The sequence below is a fragment of the Notothenia rossii genome, assembly GCF_949606895.1.
Source record: "Notothenia rossii genome assembly, chromosome: 3".
Lineage (NCBI taxonomy): Eukaryota > Metazoa > Chordata > Actinopteri > Perciformes > Nototheniidae > Notothenia > Notothenia rossii.
Window position 1 is genome coordinate 31,425,541 of NC_136901.1, and position 15,681 is coordinate 31,441,221.

The window sequence follows — 15,681 nt, forward strand, 5'->3', positions numbered from 1 at the left end:
ATACACAGTCTTAAACTTCCATCCATTTTTCTCACACAAACCAAAGGGGAAGCATATGGTGAGGCAGATTTACGAATGAAGCCTTTTTGCAGCAAGTCCTGAATGTGATTATTTTCTTCCTCATACAATGGTCGCTCACTTTGGCTGTGACCTGCGGGCGCCTGATAAGCCAACATCCCCCACTTTCATCACTTACAGCGCCCATCGTACAGGGCAAATGGAAAATGTAACCAGGGTGAAAAGGGTGTTATCTTTACTTAATTATGAATGTGAATGTTATGAAATTACATCAAGGCTGAACATTTTTTATTTTTTTTATTATATTTGTATTTAATCTTGTGGAAATGCAGATCTCCTGTCCTCCACCAGGGGGTGCTGCATCACCCTCAGCACCCCTACTTCCCATGGCCCTGTGAGGACGGATAAATACTGCAAGAAGCCAATTGGGTTTTTTCCTTTTAGGAGTTCAGTTAAGTTGGTGTTATATTCATAAGATGTGTTTTCTGTTGACCTTCTTGTATAGGCCTAGTTATTAGAGATTCTTGATTTATAATGTTTGTTTTGGATTTATGGGAAAATAAAATAACAGATTAAACAACTCCTGTGTCCTGTTGCCTTACTGCTTGGTCCCTGACAACGAACAAGGAATTAACACTCTCTCCAGCATATTTTGTAGTGATGTACAGTATGATATATGAATTATTCTATTGCAGGGTCAGATTATTATATTGTTGACACTTTAAAATACTTCTATCCTACTAAAATGCTGTACAAATCAGATTTATTATTTAATAAAGAAAAAAAAAATCAAGTAAAAAAATAAAACAAAAAGAAAATTCACATTTTTTTCCTTTACTTTTCAATATCGCGATAAATATCGTACCGTGAACTTTTTATCATGACATTATCGTCACATTATCATTTGGCAAAGAAAAAGAGTTTGTAAACCAGTCTGCATCGATCAAATTCATGTCAAGGATTCTCACAGTATCTGCTGCCCAATGCTGGTATATAGTAGGAAAACCTCTTTATGAAATTGTTTCAGCATCAGAAGGCAATCAGAAGGCAGCAGGACTAATAAATCAGCAGTCTCTGAGAAGCGCAGCACCAGATCACAGTGTCATTTATTCACAGTCTTAACTGTGTTTTCCTTCATTAGATTGCCTAAAAAGCGACTGCAAGCAACTACATTATAACCACATACATAACACATCCTCTACAATATATGTGTCCATTCCTCATTAAGAACTGCAGACTGGGATCGTAATTTTGCCAGAAAATATAACTACACAGGGCTGTAATACCATAGTATTGCTTTAGCTAACATAAAGGCTTCTGAGTAACAACTAAACATAATGTTATACAGGTATGTATAATCTGTCTAAATAAAGGTTTGAATGTAGACAACCTATCACTTAGTAAAATGAACTGAACATGACACATAACTCACTACTAGAAAAGACTGTTAAATTAGCAAACGAGCAATTCTGAAAATGCTGATAAACGTAGCACAAAAGTAAGGAAATATGTGTCTTCTTGGCAATAAATCGTATACTGTTGGAAAGCCTGTTTGTTTCCCTTTGAAAAGGTGGGTGCCACATGTATGAGGGACATGCCTTTGTGGAATGAGCCGCAGAGCTGAGTATGTGGGTTGTGCCCATGAAAAATGTGTCAAAAATGTGGTTCTTCCACACACAGCAACACTGCGGCTGCTGATATTAATTGGATACATTGACCAATATGTCTCGTTTCAGACTTAAATCATCCAATCCACTAACAACAGCGAACAAGATTCAACAGCAAAACAAAAGCTGTTTGGAATGCAGAGAATGCAGAGAACACTTTGCACATTTTTGTGTAACTTTACTTTTAGTGATGCATAATCATGATCACCTTGATACGCAATCTCACAGGTCTTATCTTAAAGTGGACCTATCATGCTATATTTGAATAATATAGTGTAGGACCATACCTATATAAGGAATATTTATACTTTTTATTTTTCAAAATACCAAACAGATCATACATTTTAGCCATTCCTCATTTCGCTCAATTTAACATTGTCTTTGCATGGGCTGATTATGTGAGAACAGCAGTAGTTATAAGACCCCAGCAAATGTCCGATTTTGATTTATGACCCTGATAAGGAATGATTTATGACCCTAAAACCGGAAGTCCCGCCTCCCAAACCGGAAGTCCCTCCTCCAAAATACCTTTGAAGTGTCACCTGTCACTCTGAAATCAGACCTTTGACCCTCTTATCTATTCTGACCTTTGACCCCCTTATCTTTTATGACTTGTTTGTGTGAACATTGCCCTGTAGCGGCAGATAAGCCCCTTTGATGTGACCCTGTTAATATTTTACTAGGTCACCTTTGAACCCCCCTTATCTTTTATGACTTGTTTGTGCAAAATGTTGCCCCATAGCGGCTGATAAGCCCTTTGATGTGACCCTGTTAATATTTTACTAGGTCATGATCGGTCAATGATAAACCAAATATAACCCCCTGTTAATATCTTACTAGGTCATGATCGGTCAATGATAAACCAGATATAGCCGTGATAAGGATATGGCGCAACAGGGGATGATAAGACTTGATATCAACATGTAAGACTTGATCAGCCCTTTCATGTGAACCCTGTTAATATCTCACTAGGTCACGATCGGTCAATGATCAACCAAATAGTATAGCCTACTATAAGATGGCTATATCTATATATACAGTATATATTTAAGCAATAGCTCACGACAGGCCGTGGTATATGCTCATTATATCACAGCTAAGGGGCGTGGTTCGGCCCGACGCGAAGCGGAGGGTCGACAACCCCCTTAGCTGTGATATAATGAACATATATCACGGGCTGAAGTGAGCTATTGCTTTTATAAAACGGTTACCAAGTGTGGCAATATGAAAGAAAAATACACACTCTAATTTAAATAGTTTTTATTAATAAATAATGATGTTCAAAATAAAATAGTCCCTCCGTTGCCTTCTGCACGAAACCTAGTGCGAGGTGGTTGCTATGCAACAACACTAACAGCTAGCGAACATATTAGAGCGTTGATCCATTATTTGGCTATTTATTTACATTCATTTTTCTATGTTGCCGTTTATTGTGCAGCCACTGAAAAACTGTCCAGCATCAGTAGCATGGCATACGTGGTTACTTGTATAGGTTGAGGCTCTAATCTAGGCTGTTGCTTGGCGTGGCGAGAATATTGCTCCACTTTCTCCGGTTCCCGAGATTGGGCTTCCAGTAGCTCTGGAGAGAGCTTTTGCACCTGTGGCCACTAACGGTCATAATTTCTCTGCTTTGTTTCAAGACCTGCATCAGAAAGCTTTTGAATGGTGGTACTTTTCCAGTTGGTCTACCTGCTCTTCACGTAGCTCTGCATGTTATCGTTTAGGTGCTTTTTTTTCTGGAGATAGGCACTGCTCAATCCACTCCTCCATATTAAGACCCCCCCGGAGGTCGAAGTTAATCTTAAATGTTTCCATCTTATGCTTTGTAAGTTTGTTTCGTCACGGAAGAAATGTAAATATATTTGTAAAACTGACAAGTCAAATCAAGCAATCTGATTGGTCGATAGCGTTTTTGCGGACCTCTTTGATTACAGATTTGAAAACATCGTTGCTTGCTTTAAAAGTAGCACAATTCATTATGTCAAACCTTGGAGAGTATCTAGATATCCCTGCCCTAGTGCTAAAGGAACTGCATTCTGAATATGTTTTGCCGTTTGATGTCTATGTCTGGACCGCTGCGTCAAAAAGGAGGGTTTCTGCCCCGTTACTTCTCCGCTGCTTTCTTGTTCCAGTTTGAAAAGCAAACTGCAGCCCAACTGTATACTGTTTGTCTCAGGCGCGGAGGGATACTGACTTGTTGTGAAAAGTAACTTACAATTCTACCCGTGGTATACGCTCAGTATATCACGGCTAAGAACCAATCAGATTGCTTGATTTGACTTGTCCGTTTTATAAATAAATATATAATATATATAAGCTATACGATGGCCTGCTATAAGATAGTGTTCTTTATTAATAATATGACATAGCGACTCGTTTACGGTTATATGAGCCCTGGAGTGTTAAGAGGGATTAAAAGGGTCATCTTGGCAAATTTATTTTAAAACAAAATCTAAAAATCATATCTCCCCCTTTCTTTTCTCCTTCCTCCACCCCTGCTTGCTACCCCTCCCACCCCCTCTCTCTCTCTCTCACACACACTCCCTCAGACACCTCCCTCCCACTCTCTCTCTTGAGTCAGCCCTTCAAGGCTCTTGGAGCTGATAAAGAGAGGTGTATTTACTGGTATGTTTCCCTGGATGATGTAGATAGTCTAAATCCCATGTTAGGGGGACATTATGGAGCTCATGATGCCGCCCTTTGAAGCTTGAAGATCGGACAAAGAGAGTTGTATTTACTGGTGTTGATCCCTGGATGATGTACATAGTCTAAGTGTCATGTTAGGGGGACATTAAGGATCTCAGGAGTCAGCCATTTGATGCTTTGTTAACATTAATGCTTTTTTTTTGCTTTTGATTGTGTTACTAAGATACTTTTAGATACACTTTGAACTGTGCAACACTTTACAACTGGTAGAATAGTAAGTACTTTGTAAGGAATTCGGTTTCTTGGTAGAATATGAAGTACTTTGTAAGGAATTGGGTTTCTTTAAAGGCAGTTTGTGATTTTTTTTAGGGGTGTTTACGTGAGACAATGCAGTTTTGATAATTTCAAGTTTCAAGGCTTTATTCTAATCTGCCCATTAGCTACAGTGTAGATATGTCAATGAAAAACGTAGGTCACAGGCTCCTCCAACAGTGCAACATATATATATATATATATTTCGTACTTTGGCCACGGACAGTGGTTGGAATGAAGACGCACTATATGACATGTTTTTCAGCGGACTCTGTGACTGTGTGCGGGATCTTCTTATTCCTCTTGATCTTCCGCCAGATTTGGACAGTATGATCGCCTTGGCTATACGCACAGACACTCGGCTGCAAGAGCGACGGAGGGAGAAAGCCAGGAAAGCGTCACCTCCTGCACGATCTCCACTACGACCCGGATTTCGGACCCACAATCCCTCCTCTACCGTGAAACCTGCTTCGTGGAACACAGAAGAGGAACCCATGCAGCTCGGAAGGGCCAGGCTGTCTCCCAAGGAAAAGCAGCGGTGTGTCTGGGAGCGTTTATGTTTCTACTGTGGGAAGCAGGGACATTTCCTGGGAGCCTGCCCGTTAAAAGACGGGGCTCACCAGTAAGACGGAGGGTGCTGGTGAGCCGATTGACAACCACAGATTTCCCTTCACGATCAATGACCGAGGCTGAGGTTAGTAATAGTGAGCACAGCATAGCTTTGAAAGTACTTGTAGATTCAGGGGCTGACGCTAATCTTATGGACTGGGGGTTAGCTAAACGTTTGAAAATTGCCTCCGTGCCATTGACTCAGACACTTGAAGCTAGCGCCCTGGGCGGTACTCTCATGTGCAAAGTAACTCGTAAAACCATGCCTCTTAAAATAACCATTGATTATGAACACACGGAGCATATGACTTTTCATCTGTTTGATTCTGCACAGCATGCAGTAATTATGGGCTATCCCTGGTTGTGCAAACATAACCCTCACATTGATTGGCGGACTGGTAAAGTTTTGGGGTGGGGAAGCGAATGCTCTCATTCGTGTTTCAGGGGTAAAACTACTGAAACGGTTAGAGAGCCCATTATAGACACTGACAGGGAAGATGAAAAGAACCAGGACTCAGACTTCCCTGACATTTCAAACGTGCCCAGCTGCTACCGAGATCTCAAGGAGGTGTTCAATAAGACGAAAGCGACATCTCTTCCTCCTCATCGCGCTTATGACTGCGCCATCGATCTCCTGCCTGGGTCCCCCTTGCCAAAGGGAAGACTGTACTCTCTCTCAGCTCCAGAGAGAGAGTCTATGAGGGAGTACATAGACAGCTCTCTCAAAACGGGCCTCGTCATCTCCCGCCGGAGCTGGGTTTTTCTTCGTCGGGAAGAAGGGTGGATCCCTGAGACCCTGCATCGACTACAGCCCCCTAAACGACATAACCATTAAGAACAGGTACCCCCTTCCGCTTATGATCTCAGCGTTTGAACTTTTGAAAGGTGCTAGAGTTTTTTCAAAACTTGACCTGCGTAACGCTTACCCATTGGTAAGGATACGGGAGGGGGACGAGTGGAAGACTGGTTTTAACACTCCAAGCGGACATTATGAATACCTGGTAATGCCTTTTGTTCTAACAAACGCACTTGCCGTTTTTCAGGCTCTCATAAATGATGTGTTGAGGGAGTTTTTGAATCATTTTGTTTTTGTCTATCTTGATGATATTTAGATTTTTTCCCGTGATGAAGATTCACACGTTTCACATGTTCGCCAAGTATTAAGAAAGTTGTTGGACAATCAACTTTATGTAAGTTGACTGCGGCTGAACGGAACTATGATGTAGGCAATAGAGAGTTACTAGCCGTGAAGGTAGCACTGGATGAGTGGAGGCACTGGCTAGAAGGGGCAAAACAGCCATTTGTTGTGTGGACAGACCACAGAAATTTTGAGTACATACGCAAGGCTAAGAGGTTAAACTCCAGGCAGGCACGATGGACCTTATTCTTCAATAGGTTTAACTTCACTCTCTCCTACCGTCCTGGCTCACAGAACGCCAAACCAGACGCGTTATCCAGGCTTTTTGACCCATAGGCTCTTTCCAAGGAGACAGAGTCCATTTTACCGCCCACTCAGGTGATAGGAGGGGTGACATGGCCAATTGAGGCCAAGGTAAATCAAGCCTTAGAGGGAAAAACCGTACCCAGTGGTTGCCCCCCTAAACGCCTCTTTGTTCCCCCATCTTTCCGCTCTGACGTGATTCACTGGGCTCACACATCTGTATTAGCATGTCATCCAGGTGTCGAATGAACTATGTACATGATCAAGCAAAGGTATTGGTGGCCTAAAATGGAGAAGGAGGTTACTGAATATGTGGCAGCCTGCACTACCTGTGCTCGGAATAAGACCTCTACCCAGTCTCCTATGGGTCTACTGCAACCTTTGTCCATTCCAAGCCGCCCATGGTCTGACATCTCCCTGGATTTTGTCACTGGACTGCCGCCCTCTGCAGTTAACACCACCATCTGCACTGTTGTTGACAGATTCACCAAAATGACTCACTTTATCCCCATGCCCAAATCTCCCTCTGCTAAAGAGACAGCAGAAGTGCTCTTGTCTCATGTTTTCAGGCTGCATGGATTTCCTCGAGATGTTTTGTCAGATCGTGGGCCGTAGTTCGTTTCCCAGTTTTGGAAGGAATTCTGCAGCCTGATAGGAGCCACTCCCAGCCTCGCATCTGGTTACCACCCACAGGCTAATGGTCAGTCAGAGAGGATCAACCAGGAACTGGAGACATGTTTACGGTGTCTGGTGTCTCAGAATCCCACAACTTGGAGCAAGCATTTGATATGGGTGGAGTATGCCCATAACACCCAACCTACATCTGCCACGGGTCTCTCCCCTTTTCACTGCGCCTATGGTTACCAACCTCCTCTTTTTCCAGATGTAGAGAAGGAAGTGACTGTACCGTCAGCACATGCCCTGGTGAGGCGGTGACGCGGAGTCTGGGCAGGAGCTCGCCAGGTTCTCCTGAAGAGTGCTGCTCGCATGAAGAGGGCAGCAGATCGACATCGTCGTCCGGCACCTGCCTACAGAGCCGGGCAAAAGGTTTGGCTATCGACAAGATATGTACCCCTATGTGTGGCCTCCAGGAAGCGGGCTCCGAGATTTGTGAGTCCGTTTCCCATAACTAAGGTTATTAATCCGGTAGCTGTTCACCTGCGCCTGCCCAGGTCCCTGAAAGTCCATCCGACCTTTCATGTTGCCAAAGTCAAACCGTTTTTTTGAGCTTACTATACTAGTAATTTTAAAATAAATGTACGGACATTTTACACTGACTCTTTTTAAATTATATATATATATGAAATAATATACTAAGACTATGAACAAGTAAAAACTTTACAACTTGGTAAAATAATAATTATTTTGTAATGAATTGAGTTTCTTAAAAAATCAAACTCTAAATGGAAAGTTTGTGATTTTAACACTGATTTAACAATACAGTTTTGATCACTTTAATAACCTGAATTTCTTAAATGGTTTTTTAGATGCTTTACTGTGAATTATTTCATGTTATTCTAACATAATATTACATTTTTCAACGTGCTGTTTTCATATTTTCCACATACTGTGCTATTTCTTTCCCTCTATGACTTTGTTCATTATATTTAGAAAAACTACACAGAGATTTTTATCAACATACAACTATTACAACATACAACTCGCTGTTTGTGAAACATACTTTACCTGTACCTGCTTTTCTTTTTTGAAGGGTTCCAGGATATTTTGCACTTCATGCATAAAACCACTCATCTTTCTTGAAACTGACATACATTTGAGAGAAAAGACGCGCTGTCCTTTTTACAAACAAGTTATTTTCCTGCTTCTTCCTCGCCCGTGTCTCTTCCTTCAACCAACACAACAATCAAGTCAGATCTATCAAATTAAACCTCTACCTCTTCCTTTTCCCCACCCTAGGGTCCAGAGTCAAAACACCTTCCCCTCCAGACCCTCCCCCTTATTTTATATCCCTTGCCCAGAAATAAAACCTAGGTCAGAGCAAACGAAATGATCAGACCCCAATGTTATATGTTGTTAGAAAACACTTGTGAACACCAGAACATAAACACTAAACATTTTGGCCACTGTCAGTCATCAGTTCCATCAGTACCTGGATATACCATGTCCGGGAAATGGGCTACAATAGCCGTATTCCCATGGTCAAGCCACTTCTGAACTCAAGACAACGGAAGAGGCGTCTGACTTGGGCTAAGGAAAAGAAGCACTCGACAGTTGCACAGTGGTCCAAAGTCCTCTTTTCAGACGAAAGCAAGTTTTGTATTTCATTTGGAAGTCAAGGCGCCAGAGTCTGGAGAAAGGCTGGAGAGGAGCAAAATCCAAGTTGCTTGAAATCCAGTGTGAAGTTCCCACAGTCAGCGATGGTTTGGGGAGCCATGTCAGCTGCTGGTGTTGGTCCACTGTGTTTCATCAAGCCCAGAGTAAATGCAGCTGTGTACCAAGAGATTTTAGAGCACTACATGCTTCCGTCTGCTGAAAAGCTCTATGGAGATGAGGAATTCATTTTCCAGCATGATCTGGCACCTGCCCACAGTGCCAAAACCACCAGTAACTGGTGTACTGACCATGGCATTACTGTGCTCGATTGGCCTGCAAATTCCCCTGACCTGAACCCCATAGAGAATATGTGGGGTATTGTGAAGAAGAAGCTGAAAGACACCAGACCCAACAATGCTAATGAGCTAAAGGCCGCTATTGAAGCATCCTGGGCATCCATAACACCTCAGCAATGCCACAGGCTGATTGCCTCCATGCCACGCCACATTGATGCAGTAATCCGTGCAAAAGGATTCCCAACCAAGTACTGAGTGCATTAATGGACATTTTCAAATGTTTGATTGTGTTTTGCTGTTATAAATCTTTTTTTTTTACTTGGTCTGAGGAACTATTCTAATTTTTTGAGATAGGATTTTTGAGTTTTCTTAAGCTGTATGCCATAATCAGCAATATTAAAATAATAAAAGGCTTGCAATATTTCAGTTGATTTGTAATGAATCCAGAATGTATGACATTTTTGTTTTTTTAATTGCATTACAGAAAATAAAGAACTTTATCACAATATTCTAATTTTCTGAGACAGTCCTGTATATACAGGCCCTTTGAGTAGAATGTTAAAAAGTAAGCTAGTTCCTGACTGTAGTGCCCACTCCTTAGGTTGGATTCACTTAGGTTAAATTACTTTAGTTACAAATAGTGAAGTTCTAGCTATAGTTCACATGGAGTAATTTAAGCTGTCTGATGCACTTTATAGCTTGACTTTTTTTAAATACTGATGTGTTTATTCAAAACCATAATGCACACAGGCCTGTTTTTTAGTTTAGTTTGCACTGGTGTGTGCACTTACATTGATGTTGATTGTTAAATTATTTAATGGTTCACATGTACTGAGTTCTGAATGTCATCTAAATGTAGGAATGCCTTGGGCATGTGGTTCCCTGATTTTTGTGTCAAGGTTTTTACAACATACAATATAAGCAATCCTATGTTGTTTTTGTAGTACACTACTTTATTTGTAGCTATTAACATGATTGCTCATATTTCAAGGCATATTTTTCTTGAGCCCTTATTTTGGATCAGTTCATCAACTGCCCCCATTCAAAAACTATTAAAAAGCCCGGCTATATACTAGGACCATTCTTTAATTATTTAGAAATATGGTTTGAATGGAGTAATTTGAGTTGTCTGATGCACTTGATACAATTTGACTTTTTAACATGATATGTTTATTCAAAACCATTTCCATACACACACACACACGCACACGCACGCACACGCACACGTGCACACACACACAATGAAAAATGAAATGAAATGTCATGACTTTTTCAATAACTTTTAGACAAACTGACTTTCTTTAATATGTTTATAAATCCTATACTGACATTAAAGACAAACTATATAATATAGTTCTTAACTACATACTATACTTGGACTTTTTTCAAGATACTTTTGACATACTATACTAGTACTTTTAAAATAAATGTTCAGACATTCTACACTGTGACTCTTTTTTAATAAAATATATGAAATACTATACTATGACTAGGATTTGTTCAACATACTGGTGTATACAATAACTGTTTTCATATTTTGACCTCCATGATATTTTCATAATATGAGTTTTTTTTTTTCATGGTATTTTCGAACATAAAATACAATGACTTTGTTCTTTTTCTTCTTAAAGAATACTTTTGGGTCAGATTAGACTTTAAAGGATAATGACGGTTTTAAAGGGGGAGACACGTGTACAGGCTGGATTTTAAACTGCGTCCATTGTAGCAGCAAATGTTTCAACATACCTTACATTTTTCATGAGTTCTTTTAAATTATTTTTTATTAGAAATATATTTTTACTGTTTTCTTGTTTCCTTAAATTATGACTTCTGGTGATGTTGGGGGGGGGGGGGGGGGAGGACACATTGAGGCTTAAAAATATGAGAAGACTGATCAATACCTCCATAATCTTCAGTGTGGAAAATATTATTTATCAACCTGAACATCTACATTGTACCAAGAATTTGTATTCTCAGAACTGATCTTTGTTTTTTTCTTTCTTAAAACTATTCATGTTTTATGAACCAACACCTCCACCAAGTGGCTTTACAGTGAACTGCATGTGTTATGTAGTTAATGTGTTTCTGGTCATTAATAGCATCTTTTTAGTAGCATTCATTATAAATATTTAAGTGGTTGTGAATGAATGCAATTTTTTTTTTAAAGAACCACAGCACAAAACGTAGAGCTTTAAATTTGTATAAGACTTGTTTTTGTTAATCTGAGGATTATTTACAAACAGGCTTATTTAAATATAGCAATAACTCAGAAATGAAAAATCTACATCATCTCAAACGAACAACCAGTTAGCATAATGATAATATATTTGTTATGTAAAATGTAACTGGCAAGACTAGAGCAAGAAAGAACATAAAGAAGTTTGCAAAAGGTTTAAATAACTTCAAGTATCTGTCTTCAGATTTCGTGGAGGTTTTAGTCCGATGGGAAGCAGATTTAAAGCGACACTGAAGATAAACCAAAAATATTGTGGAGCTGCAAACCGTGTAGTGTTGCTGGGACAGGACAGGAGGAGCTATAACCGTTGGAAAATACATCACAGACAATGCAACAAACGTGGAGACAGAACAATCACTTCTGTGATAAATGCACACTTATTAATAAATTTCTAACACAACCATGGGAAACCTCCTCTCTATATACATGTATAAAGTGATATCCAGCTTATTGGCCTATAGCACCTTTTTTAGTGCTTTGAATAATAAAAACAAAAAGAAACAATAAACAACTGTTCCTCTGGGGGGAATGAGTCGAACGCAACAGGTTTCCAAACAGTCCTCATGTTCCTGGACTTTGTGGTTGAACAACATTGAAAACATCTTTGGTATCCAAAAGTAACTTCACAACACAGGACTCTCTTGAAAAAGAGAGTTTTACTCTCAATGAGACCTATCCTGGTTAAATAAAGGCAAAATAAAATAAACAACATTCTGCGGCCGTTTAATTGTCTCTCTAATAAAACTAATTCTTTTTTTTAAGGGTTGGCTGTGTGTGTGTGTGTGTGTGTGTGTGTGTGTGTGTGTGTGTGTGTGTGTGTGTGTGTGTGTGTGTGTGTGTGTGTGTGTGTGTGTGTGTGTGTGTGTGTGTGTGTGTGTGTAGGAATTTTGCCCTTCTCTCCTTCTGAGTGGCAAACCTCGAAATGACTCTGGTGTTGAAGTCAGGAATGCTGCTAATTAGTTTTTTCTCAATTGACAGCATAGCCAGAGCATTCAGGCGATCCTGTGTCATGCTGTTCCTCAAGAAAGTCTTGATCCTTTTCAGAGTGGAAAAGCACCTCTCTGCCTCAGCCGTAGCCATGGGTGTGGTTACAAGAACCTTCAGAAGACTGACAGTCTCTGTGAATGTCTCCTGCAGATTGTTGTCAAGAAAGAACTGGAGCAGATTAACAGCACGACTGCAAGCCCTGAACTGGCCAGTGTCATAGACGAGGGACAGTTCCGTCTTGAGCTTTGCCTTGTCCAGTAGAGGGTAGGCCTCAACAGTTGTTTTCAGCGCTGATTCAGGGAATGTTTGGCTGTGTTGCTCGAACAGGTCTCCTTGCAGGAGGGTGGCGCTGATCAGGTGTTTGGCGAAGGAGAATCTCTCCTTTGCGTGACTCAGTATGGTATCACATACCTATGAAATAATGCACAATGAAAAAATCAAGACATAATAAATAACAGAATCACCTTTTCACATCTATCAGTCATAATGTCATTAGTGTTCCCTATACTATGTGTAACAAACAAAGAGCTTTCTTGGGAATGGAACCTATCAGAATAACAGGACATCTATCTGAGCGTCAACAGAACAATATTACTGTTTAAAATTAAGTCACTACAATATATTAGACCCTCCAGAAAAACGCGGGCAAAAATCCTTGATTATGCGGGCTAAATTCCTTGATTATGCGATCAAACATGCAGGGTTTTTATGTGATTTTATGCGGTGAAATTGCGGGAAGTTGTGAAATATGCGGAAATTTGCGAAATATGCTAAATATGCGGGGGAAAAGAATAACAATTTTTTTAAATATTGGGCTGTCTTATTTATTCTCTCTCACACACAACCTGCCACTAACGTTAAACCCCTTTACTATTGAATTAAACACATTCAATGTTTATTTATTGTAAAAGCAATTGGGCTATTTTAATCTGACACACACACACACACACACACACACTTCTCCGCCTCATTCTTTTTTCATTTACTCGTTCGTTATCTGACCAGCTTCAATCTTCTAGGCTACTCACTTCGTTTCTTGTAGCCCTTGAAAGGGTTTTGGAGGTTGATGCCTCGGTGAACGTGAGTTGAATGGCTTTCTTGTCCACAGCAGCAGAAAGCATTTTCGAATGTTTGAATGAATCAAAGTGGGTCGCCACCGTCGATTTTCTCTTATGCTCCAAGACACAGTTGCACGGGGTGCAGAATAGTTTCCCCCCACTTTTTGCCCGGTCTTTAGTAGAAATGTTCGTCGTTAAATGAGATGGATTAGATTTTTTCATCTTGCTGTTTTCTCTATCGTGTGAGCTCCACACGTTCACTCTTTACAGTGTTGTTTACATTCTGTGATGCGCGAGCTGATGACGTCACGTCAAGACGAATTAACTTTTTTTTCTCTCAACTTTGTGTGGAAAAATGCGGGGATTATGCGGCCTTTTGATAAATATGCGGCCTTTTAAAAATCTGCGCCATTCTGCTGATTATGCGGTAAATTCTGCGATCGCAGAATCGCGTTTTTCTGGAGGGTCTAATATATACATTTAATGACTATGTTTACACTTCTTTCATTTATTGTTGGGCCCTTTCTGTCCACTGTGGTTGCTTCTGGAGGCCTAAACCTTTTCTGATCTGTCTTGATCCCCTTTGAAATGTAGAGACTGTGGGACACTTTTTGCAGTTTAGGCCTTGTTAAGTGTATACAATTCAGAATGTAATAAGCAATAGGCCTTTTATGTGGATATTTTAACTAGCCTACCTATTTATTGAATTTACAGAAAATGGGCTTTATTGTGAAATGTATCATTATTGTGATATGAAATTAACTATATTATGAAAGGAGCTTTTGGTTATAGAACACGTTCCTATTACTGCTTACCTCTCTAGCCAACCGCTGTTGCTCTTCATGTCCAAGTCCCCTCCGTTTTGTTGTGGGCAGCTGTTGCACAGATCGATCAGGAGGAATGGAGTCCCTGATCCAAACCACAAGTAACCATGTACAATTACTCATTGTGGGAAGAATTGACAAATTAGGTTTGACTATTTGAAATAGTAGTCAGAGATACACCTTATAAACGTTATATAATATATACATTTCCAGTAAGCCTGTTTAAGATATTTAAACAAGTATGTATGAGTTGGTCTATTGTGTTCAGCTAAATCACATTTAGGTTTCACAGATTTCCTATAATAAGCACATCTCAGCCATTGTAAATAATGATTTACCTGATTGTCTGTATGCTGCTGGTGAACCTCTTGATGAGTCCTTTGATGTAGACAGAGTCGATGTTCCTCTTCTGCAGTTGGCTAAACAGCATGTCTACATGTGGCATGATGTTGTGGAACAATGTCAGGAAAAAGCCAAAAACGTCATCTTCCATCATTCTCACAAAGCCCCCAGCTTCTCTCACTGTTATGGGATCAAAGTCACCTGAGTCTCTGATTGCCTTGAAACACTTCAGGATGTTCTCCTTCTGCTCATACACAGTGTTAACAGCACAACTGTGAAAGTTCCATCGTGTTGTGGAAGTGCCAGGAAGTCTGTGTGCCACCACTTGATCCAGGATCGCAGTTCTCTTAAAAGACCTGGAGAAAAATGCAGCAAATCCACCAAGGTCTGAAAAAAATTCACTTATTTTGGGGATGTGGGATGTTGCCTGCTGCATAATTAGGTTCAGCTGATGCGCATAGCAGTGGATGTAGTGCGCACTACTGTAAACTTCCTTCGCTTTCCGCTGAACTCCACCTTTAGCTCCCCTCATCACCGCTGCACCGCATAGGCTTGGGCGATTAGTTTGCCCTGTTGTCCATCGGGGAGTATAGTGCCCAGCCTTTCCATCAGCGCGGTGGCAACTGTGTCAGCATTCGCATTTTGAAGAGGGATGAACTAAAAAAAACGCTCCTGGACGTTGTTATGGGGATCGATGTAGCGTAGCACAAGGACTAACTGGCAGTGGGTGGAAATATCAGTGGTCTCATCCGCCTGAATGGCTAAATAACTGGCATTTTTGACCTCCTCCAGAATGTGATCTTTAGTAACTGCTAACATGCAGTCCAACAGCTCATTTTGCACCGTCTTTGAGGTGCCTTTGAAAACGGTAGCCGTTTTAAGGTGCTCCACCAAGACGCTATCTAACGAGGCCAGCAGGTTAACTAAACCCAGAAAAACGCCGGGGTTGTCGGACTTGTCAGTCTCGTCAT

The 15,681-nt window shown here is 40.6% G+C and overlaps 1 protein-coding gene across 1 annotated transcript; it reads right to left on the bottom strand.

Annotated features, from left to right (window-relative positions):
- Nucleotides 1-6,492: 6,492 nt before the first annotated feature.
- LOC307032863 (zinc finger MYM-type protein 1-like) lies at nucleotides 6,493-15,242 on the bottom strand (the record flags this gene model as incomplete). Its single annotated transcript, XM_079671142.1, has 4 exons — nucleotides 6,493-6,531; nucleotides 12,391-12,897; nucleotides 14,360-14,453; nucleotides 14,707-15,242. 4 exons carry the CDS (start codon nucleotides 15,240-15,242, stop codon nucleotides 6,493-6,495), a joined length of 1,176 nt encoding a protein of 391 aa, XP_079527268.1.
- Nucleotides 15,243-15,681: the final 439 nt, after the last annotated feature.